Source organism: Oncorhynchus kisutch, linkage group LG19 (assembly GCF_002021735.2).
Source record: "Oncorhynchus kisutch isolate 150728-3 linkage group LG19, Okis_V2, whole genome shotgun sequence".
Classification (NCBI taxonomy): domain Eukaryota; kingdom Metazoa; phylum Chordata; class Actinopteri; order Salmoniformes; family Salmonidae; genus Oncorhynchus; species Oncorhynchus kisutch.
This window is the reverse complement of record NC_034192.2, coordinates 19,580,314-19,597,557: the sequence shown is the minus strand read 5'-3', so window position 1 is coordinate 19,597,557 and position 17,244 is coordinate 19,580,314. Positions and strand designations below refer to the sequence as shown.

The following is a 17,244-nucleotide window of genomic DNA, read 5'->3' as shown; positions in this document are numbered from 1 at the left end:
TCGATACGTTCAACAGGTACACAACATTATCGCAGACTTTGACCGACGCTTTCAAGACTTTGCAATCCTGGAACCTGTGGCAACATTTATGTGCTTTCTGTTTGGTGTGGAAGTTGATGTTGATGAAATTGCAACAAACATTGCATCATTGTTTCACATGGAGACATCAGCTGTCAAGAGTGAAATTTTGACTCTGCAAAGCGACCTCAAAATCAAATCGAGGGCATTGGGGGAACACTTTTGGAACCTTATTGTGGAGGAAAAATATCCAAAGATGTGAAAAGTTGCCATGTACTTGACACCATTTTTTGGATCTATCTACCTTTGCGAGTCAGCATTTTAAGACATGAAGATCATCAAGTCAAAATAGCGGTCCACTCTAACAGATGATCACCTGGACACCTGCTTGAGGCTAGAAAGTCTGGGCACCCCTGCTGTACAGTGTCCAGGTCTGAGCAGGATGCCCCCTACTGGTCAGCCAGGGTATCTTCCTCTAAGGGAAATACCAAAAACATGAGCAGGTAAGTGTTAGTACTCCATGACAGCTTGTAGCCTACTTACTAGGTAGTTACAGGGTAATTTAAAAACTAAACATATTGCAACAATAATAACAATATTACACATCAATACAGGGTAATTGCTTACTGTCAGATTCCAATATTGTAAATGACAAACAGGATGATGGACAGCTGAATTCCTTTATTTCTTTTAAACATTTTACTTTATTTTTTCAATACATGACAGTCACCAATAACACAAAACATTCAACATATACACAAAATACACAGTGATGCCAAGGTCATTAATAATAAAACATCTTAAAATATGATATTTTCCGGTTCAAGCCCAGCACCCAACTCCTATTGTGTCTTTTCAAAGACACTTCCAACACACATAGGACTTGTTCAAACTCCTCCAAAACTCCTTTTCGTTCTAACTCGTTCAGGCTTTCTAACCTCTTGGTCTATGGAAGTTGCAGTGTGAACACTTAGCATTGTATAACATCACCCCACCTTGGTGATAGAGTGCAGTGAGGAAGCCCAGGTGGTCATTACCATGGAACAGGGCCTACTCGACCATCTCTCTGCGGGACAGGGGTCAGCTGGCTGAGAAGCAATGTGGAGCTCTGCCCGAGCCACCATCTTGTCCTGGATCACCTGCAGACGCTGCTGCCGCACCCCGGGGGCACACACACCCACCCCATGACCCTGTAGGGCAGAACACACAACGTGGCTGCCTGAAGCACACACCCCACAGCCCTGAACCACACACACACACACACACAGCTGCCTACTTGACCATACTGTTCAATGAGTCCAACCGGTAATACAGGTGGAATAATAATAGCATCCTTTTATCGGTGAGTATTGAAGTAAATAGAGTTGAGGAAAGTTACACCCTGATCTCTTCCAGTTTGGATGGATGCCTGAGTCAAAGAATCAATAACAGGCTACACCACCAGGATGTTTTTCATGTCTGACAACACACTCATAGTTGATCAGTCAATATCACTAACATTTATTCCTTCTCAGGAGGTGTAATTGATAAGCACAACCACACACATTGTCTCTATTCATAAAACATCTCGTCGTTACATCCAGCAGCTGGCAAAAACAGTGGGCAAAACTAGTTAAAATGACATTATTACAATCTGGTTGTAGAGACATTTCAACCAGTTTGCCCACTGTCTGGGGAGCAACAATCACCTTCTCTTCACTATTTTGACCTATTCTTCCTTCTATGTGGCTGTCCAAATGTACTGTCCCTGGTAGTAAATTGCATAAATGATATAAATAAATAACATTCACCATCTCAGTGTTTTAAGGCTGGTCTCTGGGTAACCACAGTTCTATCTCCAGGTCTGAGAGCCCCAACTCCCTAAGACTGGCCAGCTCCCTCCCCCCGTTCTGGTGAGCCTGGAACTGGGATATACTCCTCACCCAGGCATCCTGCTCCCCAAAGGCTTGTACAGCGCCACAGGGGCAAAACACTTCCTCTTGGCAACACATCTGGGACAACACATGAGAGGTCTAAAAGTCTCTCTGAATGTGGTCTGAAAGTACATAATGACATTTAGCAGTAATACTTAATCATTTAGTTATTATGCCTTGATCATTTAAAGGTAAAACTCAAGACTCAATCAGGTATAACACGAGAGTTGAGGAATTCTTATCTTATTGTCTGACTTTCAGACATTGTTTAATTAACGGCTTGGGTTAAGCTAAATTGACGAGTTCATGTGTCTAGACGTTGACAAATCATTGGCTGGCTGGCTGTCCTTAGGTGAACCTGTACTGGAATGCACAGGGGAATGTAGACCCTCCCCTTATATGTCAGTTCAGACATATAAGAATATGTAAATAGTGTGGCTGTTGCAACTTGCTATTGTCATGCTGCAGAAGAAAATAAACAGTTGGATGAGGTGAGTTTCTTCCTTACATGTAAAGCACTTTGAGTTTGTGTTGGTAAAAAAAAAAAAGCGCTATAGAAATCCAAATCAAATTATTATTATTCAGTAGGAGTGTAGGCTATTGTATGTAAACTGTGTGGGTGGTGCTATTGTAATTGTGTGTGTGTGTGTGGAGGCTCACCTGTCTATGTTGAAGTCCGTGTCTAGCTGATGTAGGACGAGGCTGTGGAGCGGTCTCTGTCCCGTTCCTCACACAAATGACAGGTCTTACTGTAACACACACACACACACACACACACACACACACACACACACACACACACACACACACACACACACACACACACACACACACACACACACACACACACACACACACACACACACACACACACACACACACACACACACACACATTACTCTATACATTTTCATTAAATATACAACTGTTTTTAGCAACCAATTTTAACGGTGCAGCTATCACTGGAGTAGCTGACGTTAGCTAGCTAACGTTAGTGCATCGCATTCCAGCTACACAATGTTAGTAATGCAAGTGACAGACAGCTTTTGGCAACACGATTATATAAACACCTCATATATGCGTGCATATTATACAGCAAAATGAGGCCAATAAAACCGCAGTAAATCAATGTAATGTGAGCTTGTTAGCAGAGAACGTTGTTTACCGTCGCATATTTCCGTTTTGTTCTCCTGTAGGAGGAGTTTGGGACGCAGCACGGAATTTTGGGAAATGGAGTGAAATTGTGCTAGCTCAATTTCACAGACTCCAGAGGGAACGATTGTTTAATCTATAATAATAGCATTTAAAGGGAGTTAATGGAAGAGCATTTGAGGACAGAAGCCATTCCCACATAGCTGTGCCTTAGGTTTAGTGTAGAAAGTCTACAAAGGTAGGTTAAGCCAGATCCTGAAATGTTTCAATTTGTTGCACTAAAGGAAAACCTGTCAGCATTGACAGTAATATAATTGTAATAGCATTTAGCTGTTTAGCTGAAACCATAGACTATATGGTTGAAACATCTCTGTTGGATCAACACTCAGATCAAATCAAATTGTACTGGTCACATAAGCAAGTTTAGCAGATTTATTGGGGATGTAGTGAAATGCTCGTTGATAGTTGTGAAGTGATAATTCACCTTAATGTCACATTTTCCTTATAGTCATCTTATGAATAGGCTATACAATATTGGAGGACACCTATTTAATACATTTTCTAGAGTTGTGAAAGAGCTCCCAGAGTGTATATCTTTTTTAGGAAAAGATGTCAATTTTTTACATTTGTTTTCGTACTCGTCAATATCTTCTGCTGTAGATAATATTGGCACTGTACTGATCATAAATGTACAGTAGTAATTTGGGCACCTAAGCTATCCCTTCAAAAAAATATTTTTTTAGGAACCACACCCTTCTGATGTCAGGACAGAGACCACACCCTTTCTACGTCATAACAGAGGGTGTGGTTGAAAGCCATCCTCCCCTCCCTTTACACCAGCATAAACAGAATATTCAGAATGTAATAACACATTAGTTCATGTCTTTTTGGACCGGGCTTTCTTGAATTGCATTGAATACATGTTCCAAGTTAGTTAATAGGAGACATTGCAATATTCAGCTGTGACATATCAATTTGCCTCATAGACATCCACTACAACTTACTTTACATCATTAGGTTGACATGGATGTGTGTGTGCCTTTACAGAAGCTATGACGACGAAATGCATATGCACATTTAGTGTGTGGTTTTTGGGGGATAGTTTGGCGTTGCTGCAAGCTCGGGTAGGTCTGGCCTGTGGCTGGCTGCTCAGCTTCTGATTGACAGGGTTGAGGGGTGGAGACGCAGGGTGGGGTCACAAGCAGGGAGAGGCGGAGGAGAAACGAAGAGAGAGAGCGCCCAACCCTGTACACGGCAACAACACACCGAGAGAGAGAGAGAGACTTTACTGGTGAAGAAAGAGGAATAGTCGACGCCGTGGATATGATCTAAAAGAATACCCGAAGAGGCAAACAATACAACTTTCTCCCAAATAGCAAATAGATTCAAAAAGGTGGAAAACTGCCAAAAAGATTACTATTATTCAAATTCACCCCACCCGATCAACCCCCCTCCCCTCTGCACCCTAGCTACCGAGATGCACACGGAGACTCGAAGCAAGAAAGTAAGTCTGTCTTGACCATTATTGACTTTGCCCTGTCCAGCAAACTGCTATCGGCCGATATTTAAATGAGTTCACATTGTCAGTTTAACATGTGCCAATTTAAAGACAATTGGAGAGTGTCTGACAAAGGAAAAGGCATATGTAAGAAGCTTGACTCTTACATTCAGTTAGCTAGCTAGTTGACCAACTACTAGGCAACGGCACTGATAATAATAGCATGTTAGCTAGCTAGGTGACTGACGCAGGCTACTGAGAGCTAGAGGTGGAGAGTCGAATCGATTCCTCGACTCCCAGTTGTGTGTGTCAAGCTTCGATTTTGCTAGGAATCGACTCATAGGATTCAGTATTTTTGCAACGGAGGAGACTGTTGCCGTAGGCTACTTCCGAGAACACAAACTCTCGCATCTTCCACAGCAAAGAAAGAGGTTCGATAGCCCCCCGACAAATCGACCGCAGACTGTGCTGTTGCCTCTCTCACCCTGTCTCTTAATAAACAATGTTCTCTCCTCTGTAAACGTTAACGATTTAACGGGCATGCAAATGGAAGGAATTGAAACGTGTTAACTATATACCCCTTCTCGGGTAACTGTCTCTCTCACCCCCTCTCTCTGTGCGAGCTTTGGGGTACAGGTTTTTTAAAAGTGCGCTGTGATCTATGTGAGGCAGGAAGGAAACACAGGAACTGCAGCTAGTACATAGAGATGGATAGAGATCTCTAGATGGATATAACCCCTTTTAGTATGGGCATTGCCATTGAGGGTTTCCACCATGAACTGGGTGGTTTATTCCTGTGGGTTGGGAGAGAAGATCAGCTAATGATCAGAGCATTGTCTTCTTCAAATTGGGTTGACTATGGCTTTAAGCTATATCACTGCCATCTAGTGGCCACAATATATGAATGACACAAGATTTGGTTGAGGACTCCAGCACTGCAGGTGGTGGTAAATCACCAATATTAGCTGTATGCTTTTTTCAAACACAGAATAAGAACATTTACATCTTTTAAAATGGAGATGGCCTCAATGGTGCTGCCCATGCCACCATAATGGTACAGATACAAAGATTAGATCTCTATCTATCTCTATGAGCTGGTAGGACACAGTCTTAGTTCCTTAAAGGGACAGTAGCACTCACTCACATCCCAACCCTGGGAACGAGCCAGGTGTAGGCCTACTGCCTCGAGCGACACTGTTCACGCATCCGGCCTGCCGTATCTCGTGCACAGAACTTTACATAATTTGGAAGCCTGCTGTAAATATTTTGGTACAGCCGTCAGGTACAGTAGCAAAAGGTCAGAGTGCAAGACAAGTATTCAGGCTCAACCAGGGACAGGAAAGAACCCATCCTTCAAGCTTGTCTGGGGTGTCAAGACTTTTCATCATTCACAAGATCGTTATCGTTATCCTTCAACAATATGAATAAAGGTTTCATTATGCATCATACATTAAACAGGTAGCCTACTGATCTATCATCATGTTGACACAAATTATGCATTATGTCTGAGATACCTCCACATTACTTTTGGCCTCAGTTATTGTTTTTCTCTAAGCATGACACAAATCCATTTCTTATCATGTCTGTAGTCTGTGTAGTTGCCTTATTATGATGATTGACAGTTTCATGCTGTAATGAAACATGAATCGGATGTCGTCACTCGTCACTGCTACACAAGAGACACAGAGCACACTCCTTTTCCTGTATGTGTGTGTGCAAGCGTGCTTCTTTGTGTGTGTGTGTGTGTGTGTGTGTGTGTGCTCGTCCGTGGGTATTCTCTCTGTGTGCGAGTTTGGCTTGTATACGCCTCTGTATCTGTGTGCATGGCATGGATTAGGCCAGCTCTGAAGGTGTAATCTATACGCAGGGCCTATAACACATTCCTATGCAAGACAGCAGCAGCCTCAGCAGGCCTAATGGTGGTGACCACTGAGTTTTGTGGAGGGAGAGGCCCAGTCATTTGGAGGCCAGTAGTGTCTGTAGCCGACCAATCAGCCTGTTACCAACACTTAGTAAACTTCTGGAAAAAATTGTGTTTGACCAGATACAATGTTATTTCACAGTAAACAAATTGACAACAGCATTTCAGCATGCTTATAGGGAAGAACACTCAACAAGCACAGCACATACACAAATTACTGATGATTGGCTGAGAGAAATTGATGATAAAATGATTTTGGGGCTGTTTTGTTAGACTTCAGTGAGGCTTTTGACATTATCGATCATAGTCCTGCTGCTGGAAAAACGTACAGTTGAAGTCAGAAGTTTACATACACTTAGTTGGAGTCATTAACTCGTTTTTCAACCACTCCAAAAAGTTCTTGTTAACAAACTATAGTTTTGGCAAGTCGGTTAGGACATCTACTTTGTGCATAATTTTTCCAACAATTGTTTACAGACAGATTATTTCACTTATAATTCACTGTATCACAATTCCAGTGAGTCAAAAGTTTTATATACACTAAGTTGACTGTGCCTTTAAACAGCTTGGAAAATTCCAGTAAATGGTGTAATGGCTTTAGAAGCTTCTGATAGGCTAATTGACATAATTTGAGTGAATTGGAGGTATACCTGTGGATGTATTTCAAGGCCTACCTTCAAACTCAGTGCCTCTTTGCTTGACATCATGGGAAAATCACAAGAAATCAGCCAAGACCTCTACAAGTCTGGTTCATCCTTGGGAGCAATTTCCAAATGCCAGAAGGTACCACGTTCATCTGTACAAACAATAGTATGCAGGTACAAACACCACAGACCACGCATCCGTCATACCGCTCAGGAAGGAGACGCGTTTCTGTCTCCTAGAGTTGAACACACTTTCGTGCAAATCAATTCCAGAACAACAGCAAAGGATCTTGTGAAGATGAAGGAGGAAACGGGTACAAAAGTATCTATATCCACAATTACCAATTAATCGGAATGGACGATTAATTAGGTCCGAGTTCAAGTTTTCATAACAATCGGAAATCTGTATTTTTGAACACCCAATTATTATTTATTTTTTTACACCTTTATTTAATCTTTATTTTAACTAAGCAAGCCAGTTAAGAACACATTCTTATTTTCAATGACGGCCTAGGAACGGTGGGTTAACTGCCTCGTTCAAGGGCAGAACGGCAGATTTTTACCTTGTCAGCTCGGGGCATTCAATCTTGCAACCTTACAGTTAACTAGTCCAACACACTAACCACCTGCCTCTCATTGCACTCCACGAGGAGACTGCCTGTTACGCGAATGCAGAAGCCAAGTTAAGTTGCTAGCTAGCATTAAACTTATCTTATAAAAAACAATCAATCAATCATAATCACTAGTTAACTACACATGGTTGATGATATTACTAGTTTATCTAGCGTGTCCTGCGTTGCATTTAATCGATACGGTGCATATCATCGCTCCAATGTGTTCCTAACCATAAACATCAATGCCTTTCTTAAAATCAATACACAGAAGTATATATTTTTAAACCTGCATATTTAGCTAAAGAAATCCAGGTTAGCAGGCAATATTAACTGGGTGAAATTGTCACTTCTCTTGCATTCATTGCACCCAGAGTCGGTGTATATGCAACAGTTTGGGCCGCCTAATTTGCCAGAATTTTACGTAATTATATTAACGACCTATGGCTCTGTGTGTTATTATCTTATAACTAAGTCTATGATTTGATAGAGCAGTCTGACTGAGCGATGGTAGGCAGCAGCAGGCTCGTAAGCATTCATTTAAACAGCACTTTCGTGCGTTTGCCAGCAGCTGTTTATGACTTCAAGCCTATCAACTCCCGAGATTAGGCTCGTGTAACCGATGTGAAATGGCTAGCTAGTTATCTGGTTGCGCGCTAATAGCGTTTCAAATGTCACTCGCTCTGAGACTTGGAGTGGTTGTTCCCCTTGCTCTGCAAGGGCCACGGCTTTTGTGGAGCGATGGGTAACGCTGCTTCGAGGGTGGCTGTTGTCGTTGTGTTCCTGGTTCGAGCCCAGGGAGGAGCGAGGAGAGGGACGGAAGCTATACTGTTACACTGGCAATACTAAAGTGCCTATAAGAACATCCAATAGTCAAATGTTAATGAAATACAAATTGTATAGATAGAAATAGTCCTATAGTTCCTATAATAACTACATCCTAAAACTTCTTACCTGGGAATATTGAAGACTCATGTTAAAAGGAACCACCAGCTTTCATATGTTCTCATGTTCTGAGCAAGGAACTGAAACGTTAGCTTTCTTGCATATTGCACTTTTACTTTCTTCTCCAACACTTTGTTTTTGCATTATTTAAACCAAATTGAACATGTTTCATTATTTATTTGAGGCTAAATTGATTTTATTGATGTATTATATTAAGTTAAAATAAGTGTTAATTCAGTATTGTTGTAATTGTCATTATTACACATTTTAAAAAAATGTAAAAATCGTCTGATTAATCGGTATCTGCTTTTTTTGGTCCTCCAATAATCTGTATCGGCGATGAAAAATCATAATTGGTCGAACTCTAATTGACATAACCTGACATGCCACTCAGCAAGGAAGAAGCCACTGCTCCAAAATCGCCATTAAAAAAAGCCAGACTACAGTTTGCAACTGCACATGGGGACAAAGATCGTACTTTTTGGAGAAATGTCCTCTGGTCTGATGAAACAAAAATAGAACTGTTTGGCCATTGTTATGTTTGGAGGAAAAAGGGGGAGGCTTGCAAGCTGAAGAACACCATCCCAACCGTGAAGCACGGGGGTGGCAGCATCATGTTGTGGGGGTGCTTTGCTGCAGGAGGGACTGGTGCACTTCACAAAATAGATGGCTTCATGAGGAGGGTAAATGATGTGGATATATTGAAGCAACATCTCAAAACATCAGTCAGGAAGTTAAAGCAAATTGGTCAATGACCCCAAGCATACTTCCAAAGTTGTAGCAAAATGTCTTAAGGACAACAAAGTCAAGGTCTTGGAGTGGCCATCACAAAGCCCTGACCTCAATCCCATAGAAAATGTGTGGGCAGAACTGAAAAAGCGTGTGCGAGCAAGGAGGCCTACAACCTGATTCAGTTAGGAATGGGCCAAAATTCACCCAACTTATTGTGGGAAGCTTGTGGAAAGCTCCCTGAAACATTTGTTAAACCAAGTTAAACAATTTAAAGGCAATGCTACCAAATACTAATTGAGTGTATGTAAACTTCTGACCCACTGGGAATGTGATGAAAGAAATAAAAGCTGAAATGAATAATTCTCTACTGTTATTCTGACATTTCACATTCTTAAATTAAAATGTCGATCCTAATTGACTTAAGACAGGGAATCTTTACTAGGATTAAATGTCGAAACTTCGTTTTCACAATTTGGCTCAGGTGTATGTAAACTTCTGACTTCAACTGTATGTGTTATGGTTTTACACCCCCTGCAATAATGTGGATAAAGAGTTACTTGTCTAACAGAACACAGAGGGTGTTCTTTAATGGAAGCCTCTAAAATATAATCCAGTTAGAATCAGGAATTCCCCAGGGTAGCTGTTTAGGCCCCTTGCTTTTTTCAATTTTTACTAACGACATGCCACTGGCTTAGTTGCATGTCAAACCAGAGTGTCTATGTATGCGGATGACTCAACACTATACATGTTAGCTACTACAGCGACTGAAATGACTGCAACACTCAAAGAGCTGCAGTTAGTTTCAGAGTGGGTTTCAAGGAATAAGTTAAACATATTGATACAACAGTAGCTAAGGTGGGGAGAAGTCTGTCCATAATAAAGAGATGCTCTGCCTTCTTAACAACACTATCAACAAGGCAGGTCCGACAGACCCTTAGTCATGTGTCACAAAAAATTGGCTCAGAACAGGGCAGCACGGCTGGCCCTTGGATGTACACAGAGAGCTAATATTAATAATATGCATGTCAATCTCTCCTGGCTGAAAGTGGAGGAGAGATTGACTTCATCACTACTTTTATTTATGAGGTATTGACATTTGAATGCAGTTGAATGCACCGAGCGGTCTGTCTAAACTACTGGCACACAGCTCGGACACCCATGCATACCCCACAAGCCATGCCTCGAGTTCTCTTCACAGTCCCCAAGTCCTGAACAGACTATGGGAGGTGCACAGTACTACATAGAGCCATGACTACATGGAACGCTATTCCACATCAAGTAACTGAAGCAAGCAGTCAAATTTGATTAAAAAAAACACCTTATGGAACAGTGGGGACTGTGATGCAACACAAACATTGGCACGGACACATGCATGCATACACACACACGATAACATACACACACAATAACAAACGCACTATACATACACATGGTTTAGTACTGTAGATATGCGGTAGTGGTGGAGTAGGGGCCTGAGGGCACACAATTTGTTGTGAAATCTGTGAATGTATTGTAATGTTTTTAAAATGGTATAAAATGCCTTAATTTTGCTGGACCCCAGGAAGAGTAGCTGCTGTTTTGGAAGCAGCTATTGGGGATCCATAATAAATACAAACCTAGGCCTGAACCTGACCGTTTTGCATTCAAGCATGCCAAATTGTCACATTACTAAATAAATGGTTGACAAGTTGACAAAGGCAGAAACAGGCTGGCACCCAGGCTAGGAGCATTAGCCCCTTTCGGGCTTCAGCTTGTTTGAGACAGGAGTGGCCCTGTACTATTACAGGGTTGTAGCATGTGGTGCATGATATTTGAGGGAGAGGGGATTCATTTTGTGAGTGTCACAACAGGGGGTAAAGAGAGGTGAGGTGACCCTGATTTGGCAGACTGGGGGCGTTAGCTGACTTTGTGGAGCAGCCAGTCACGGGATTATGAGCTGGGTGGGGAGACAGGGTGGATGGTGTCACAGTCACAGGGGTATTAGTTTGGAAGGAAGGGAAGGACAGTTGAGTGGGGTTGGGGTGGATAGGGTTAACATGGGTATTAGTTTGGAAGGGAGGGAAGGACAGTTGAGTGGGGTTGGGGTGGATAGGGTTAACAGGGGTAATAGTTTAGAAGGAAGGACAGGAGTGGTATGGTTGGGGTGGATAGGGTTAACAGGGGTAATAGTTTAGAAGGAAGGGAAGGACAGTTGAGTGGGGTTGGGGTGGATAGGTTTAACAGGGGTAATAGTTCGGAAGGAAGGGAAGGACAGTTGAGTGGGGCTGGGGTGGATAGGGTTAACAGGGGTATTAGTTTAGAAGGAAGGGAAGGACAGTTGAGTGGGGTTGGGGTGGATAGGTTACCAGGGGTATTAGTTTGGAAGAAAGGGAAGGAAGGAGTGGTAGGGTTGGGGTGGTGTCATAAGGGTATTAGTTTTGGAGGACAGGAGAGGTGGGACGATGGTAAGGGGGGTGTCAAGCGTGTCACTAGGGCTGGCACAATTACAGTATAGACCTAACTGTGTAATGGACAGTTATGGATGAAGACCTTTATGAATATAAAATAATCGGCATAACCGTAAAAAAAAATCTATTAAAATCTGAAAGTATTCAGACCGCTTTACTTTTTCCACATTTTGTTACGTTACAGCCTTAATCTGAAATGGATTAAATTTAGACTTTGTCATTATGGGGTATTGTGTGTTGATTGATGAGGAAAACATCTATTTCATACATTTTGAATAAGGCTGTAACTAGTGATGCACCAATATAACATTTTTGTCCGATACTGATATCCGATATTTTCCTGGCCAAAAAAACTATATTTAACGTTTTAGCGGCCTTTTAAGCATTCTAGTACAGTTAAATAGTTAAAACACACACATGCACGCAGTGGTCTAAGACACTGCATCTCAGTGCAAGAGATGTCACTGCAGTCCCTGGTTCAAATCCAGGCTGTATTACATCTGGCCGTGATGGGAGTCCCATAGGGCAGCGCACAATTGGCCCAGCGTCGTCTGGGTTTGGCCAGGGTAGGCCATCATTGTAAATAAGAATTTGTTCTTAACTGACTTGCCTAGTTAAATAAAGGTTACACACCACACTGACCAAAAAGTAATTTTGTTGGCATTTACGTATGTCCCCATTACCAGTAAAACAATCAAAACCTATATCTTTCACTTACTTTCTGTGCTGTTTCATGGTCATTTGTTCAATTGTTTCATTCTCAACCAGGATTTCATCATACATGTCAAGCTGTGAAGTTTCAGCTCTGTCTGTCCGGTGGCCTCTTCTGTCGTGGGTACTCTTCTTCGGTGGGCACTGTCACTGTGTCCGTTTCCATCTTGTCCAGCTGTGTCTATAACATTTCACGTAAACCCGGTTTCTTGTCTGCATCGATGTAGCGGTCCTTGTACATAGCATCGAGCATGGTGGCAACACAGTAAAGAGCGAATGCCACCGAATCGCTTGTTCACAGCCTGTGCCGGTAGTTTTGATGAGCAGGCGTTTCAATGCCATGACAGAGGGTATCACGTCTGCTGCAGGCGCAGTTGATGAGCTTATTTCTCAAGTCAGTTGTTCGAACGGAGCTAGCTAGTGTGTTCATGTTTCAAACATGTTCTCAAATGCCATTGAAATGGCAGCAGCGGTATGACAACCAGCACATTCTTGAGCAACGCAATACGACTTTCCTCAGTACGAAATACTCGACAACCCACTGTGCTGTCAGACTCGGCATGCTCATGGGGCTAATATTGCTGGTCCAAATGTCAGTCGTGAAGCTAATAGCAGTGCCGCTATTACTGTGTAACTCCGGTAGCGTATACCAGTGCTCGACCAGTTGCCGAAAGCCAACGTCTCCCATGACAGAGAACGGTTGATTGTCAAGGGCAATGAATTCCATTATCTTGGCGTTATGGATTTCACCTTTGAGTTGTCTCGCTAAAATGTTCTTACTCTTTTCAAATGACTGCTCGACTTGTTGACTGCTCGATCCCATTGTGGGCTAGGTTAGGAATGCTGTGTTGCACGTGTAGCGCAACATTTTATGTGGCGTCATTACGTCATGTACCTACATTGTATAGGTATGCACGTCAGCTTTGACATCGGTTTTGCACATCGGCGTTATACTAGACTTCGGGTCTATGTTGGCATTTTTAGCTAATATCGTCCGATTCCGATATGTTCACCGATATATCGTGCATCCCTAGCTGTAACGTAACAAAATGTGGAAAAAGTCGAGGAGTCTGAATACTTCCGACTGCGCGGTATATTCGACTTTGGGAATGGTTTATTCAAGTTTTAATTAAGCCTAAACGATTTGATTATTTTAACAATATTGAATGTATATGTATTGTTTTGTTATTTTGGCTATAGGCTTTTATTAGGTAAGAAGGCTAATTAGAAGGCTCTTTTTCTCAAAGCAATTTGAGTGACTCAACGCATTGTGAAAATACAAATATTTTTCTTAATTCATAGCATAGTTTCCTTTTATCCAAATATCGAATAGACATACAAACAAATTAATTAACACAGGGAATAGTAATAATAGACGAATAATAATGCTAATAAAGTTATAATTATTATTTATTTTTATATGGTGGGTTACGGATTGGCTCTCGGAACAATTCTATGTGGTATATCAGCTTAGCACCCATCCCTCACCCCAACGTCTTACATGCTGACCAGACCGGACAAGTCGTGTGCGCGAGCGTCGCAAAATACATTTAGAAATCCATGTTATTCAATTATTGCACCCACACTGCTCGCGCGCGCCAACAAGAGTCTACGATGCCAAGGGCTAAAATAGAGCTCCTTTCTATTTCTAATGCAGATCGCGCTGAAAGTCCTGCCTCTCCCATTTCCTCATTGGTTTATAGAAGCAGGTACCCACGTGCCATCTCCTCATTGGTTATAACCACGTGGGTGATTGAAAGACGTCCTGTTTTGCCGGTCATCGTGGTAATATTATGAAAGTTTAGATGCCAATCACCATATAAGTACAAAGAAGAAAAAGCCTGGAAGGAGGAGAGATGACTAGAAACGATTCGGTTGGCCGTTTTATGTGTGGATTAATTGTCGGAGTAGAGGACCTTGGGAATTTCAGGTAAATGAACAACTCAATGTTTATATCCCAGGGCAAATTAGCTAGCAACAGCAAGCTAGCTAAATAGTACAAATTAGCTAGCAAGTGCAAGCTAACTAGATACATTGCCATACATGTTTAATGCTTTTCGACCTCTCCCCAAATTAATGTCATTGGTTCAGAGTTTGTTTTGATATTTTAACCTGCGTGTCGTGATTGCATTTGGTCTAGGGGGACAAAATAGATTTATGCACGATGGCGCACGCGCGCAGGCGGTTTGGGTTCCGTGTTAGACTGGGGAAAGCTTTGCCAATAGTGTGCAATGCTGTCATCAAGGCAAAGGGTGGCTACTTTGAAGAATCTCAAATATAAAATATATTTAGATTTGTTTAACACTTTTTTTTTGGTTACTACATGATTCCATATGTGTTATTTATAGTTTTTTGATGTCTTCACTATTATTCTACAATGTAGAAAATAGTAAAAAATTATAGAAAAAAACATGTCTAAACTAGAGGTCGACCGATTAATCGGCTATGGGACCAATTTCATGTTTTCATAACAAACGGTAATCAACCTTTTTGGACGCCGATTATGGCCGATTACTTTGCATTCCATGAGGAAACTGCGTGGCAGGCTGACCACCTGTTATGCGAGTGCAGCGTCAAAAGGACCTTGTGGCTGCAAGGAGCCAAGGTAAATTGCTCGCTAGCATTCAACTTATTTTATAAACAATATTTTATAAGCAATCACATAATCACTAGTTAACTACACATGATTGATGATATTACTAGTTTAACTAGCTTGTCCTGCGTTGCACATAATCAATGCGGTGCCTGTTAATTTATCATTGAATCACAGCCTACTTCATTTCTCCAAACGGGTGATGATTTGACAAAAGCGCATTCGCGTAGAAAGCACATTTGTTGCACAAGTATACTTAGCCATAAACATCAATGCCTTTCTTAAAATCAATACACAGAAATATACATATTTTTAAACGTGCATATATAGTTCAAATAAATGCATGTTAGCAGGCAATATTAACTAGGGAAATTGTGTCACTTCTCTTGCGTTCAGTGCAAGCAGATTCCGGATATATGCAACAGTTTGGGCCGCCAGGCTCGTTGAGAACTGTATTTCTTCCTAACAAAGACCGTAATTAATTTGCCAGAATTTTACATAATTATGACATAACATTGAAGGTTGTGCAATATAACAGCAATATTTAGACTTAGGGTTGCCACCCGTTCGACAAAATACGGAATGGTTCCGTGTTTCACTGAAAGAATAAACTGTTTGTTTTCGAAATGATAGTTTACGGATTCGACCATATTAATGACCAAAGGCTCGTATTTCTGTGTGTTTATTATAATTAAGTCTATGATTTGATAAAGCAGTCTGACTGAGCGGTGGTAGGCAGCAGCAGGCTCGTAAGCATTCTTTCAAACAGCACTTTCCTGCGTTTGCCAGCAGCTCTTAGCAATGCTTGAAGCACAGCGCTGTTTATGACTTCAAGCCTATCAACTCCCGAGATTAGGCTGGCAATACTAAAGTGCCTATAAGAACATCCAACAGTCAAAGGTAAATGAAATACAAATGGTATAGAGAGAAATAGTCCTATAATTCCTATAATAACTACAACCTAAAACTTCTTAACTGGGAATATTGAAGACTCATGTTAAAAGGAACCACCAGCTTTCATATGTTCTCATGTTCTGAGCAAGGAACTTACACTTTAGCTTTTTTACATAGCACATATTGCACTTTTACTTTCTTCTCCAACACTTTGTTTTTGCATTATTTAAACTAAATTGAACATGTTTAATGATTTGAGACTAAATGTATTTTTTCTTTATGTATTATATTAAGTTAGAATAAAAGCGTTCATTGTTCATTGTGTTGTTGTAATTGTCATTATTACAAATATATATATTAGAGGTCGACCGATGATTTTATGATTTTTCAACACAGATACCGATTATTGGAGGACCAAATGAAGCCGATACCGATTCATTTGCCGATTTTATTTATTTATTTGTAATAATGTCTGGTGTGAACCGCTCTCTTGAGGTCATGCTACAGCATCTCAATCGGGTTGAGGTTAGGACTCTGACTGGGCCACTCCAGGAGGCATACTTTCTTCTGTTGAAGCCATTCTGTTGTTGATTTACTTCTGTGTTTTGTCCTGTTGCATCACCAAACTTATATTGCGTTTCAATTGGCGAACAGATAGCCTATAATCTCCTGCAAAATATCTTGATAAACTTGGGAATCCTTTTTTCCGTTGAAGATAGCAAGCTGTCCAGGCCCTGAGGCAGCAAAGGAGCCCCAAACCATGATGCTCCCTCCACCATACTTTACAGTTGGGATGAGGTTTTTTGGGACAGCAGTGGCTTCTTCTGTGGTGTCTTCCCATGAACACTATTCTTGTTTCGTGTTTTATGTATCGTAGGCTAGTCAAGAGATGTTAGCATGTTCCAGAGATTTCTAAGTCTTTAGCTGACACTAGGATTCTTCTTAACCTCATTGAGCATTCTGCGTTGTCCTCTTGCAGTCATCTTTGCAGGACGGCCACTCCTAGGGAGAGTAGCAACAGTGCTGAACTTTCTCCATTTATAGACAATTTGTCTTTCTGTGGACTGATGAACATCAAGGCTTTTAGAGATACTCTGTAACCCTTTCCAGCTTTATGCAAGTCAACAATTATTTGTCTTAGGTCTTCTGAGATCTCTTTTGTTCG

The 17,244-nt window shown here is 41.4% G+C and overlaps 1 protein-coding gene and 1 long non-coding RNA gene across 5 annotated transcripts in view; one reads left to right on the top strand and one right to left on the bottom strand.

Moving 5' to 3' along the window:
• Positions 1–679: 679 nt before the first annotated feature.
• LOC109864418 (uncharacterized) lies at positions 680–3,194 on the bottom strand. The gene is made up of 3 exons (XR_002251447.2): positions 3,097–3,194; positions 2,592–2,680; positions 680–1,208 (listed from the first exon to the last, which is right to left on the bottom strand). It is a non-coding gene; the product is annotated as an uncharacterized LOC109864418 (long non-coding RNA).
• Positions 3,195–4,190: 996 nt separating this feature from the next.
• LOC109864417 (Krueppel-like factor 8) overlaps positions 4,191–17,244 on the top strand; it is a 113,740-nt gene continuing 100,686 nt past the window's right edge. For 2 of the 4 annotated variants that reach the window (XM_031797289.1, XM_020452198.2), the window contains exon 1: positions 4,250–4,587. In XM_031797289.1, the coding sequence (XP_031653149.1) occupies positions 4,561–4,587 (27 nt within the window). In that variant the 5' untranslated portion in view covers positions 4,250–4,560. Of the gene's footprint in view, positions 4,588–17,244 lie in introns of all 4 variants that reach the window. The other 2 variants (XM_020452197.2, XM_020452199.2) reach the window with 2 other exon arrangements.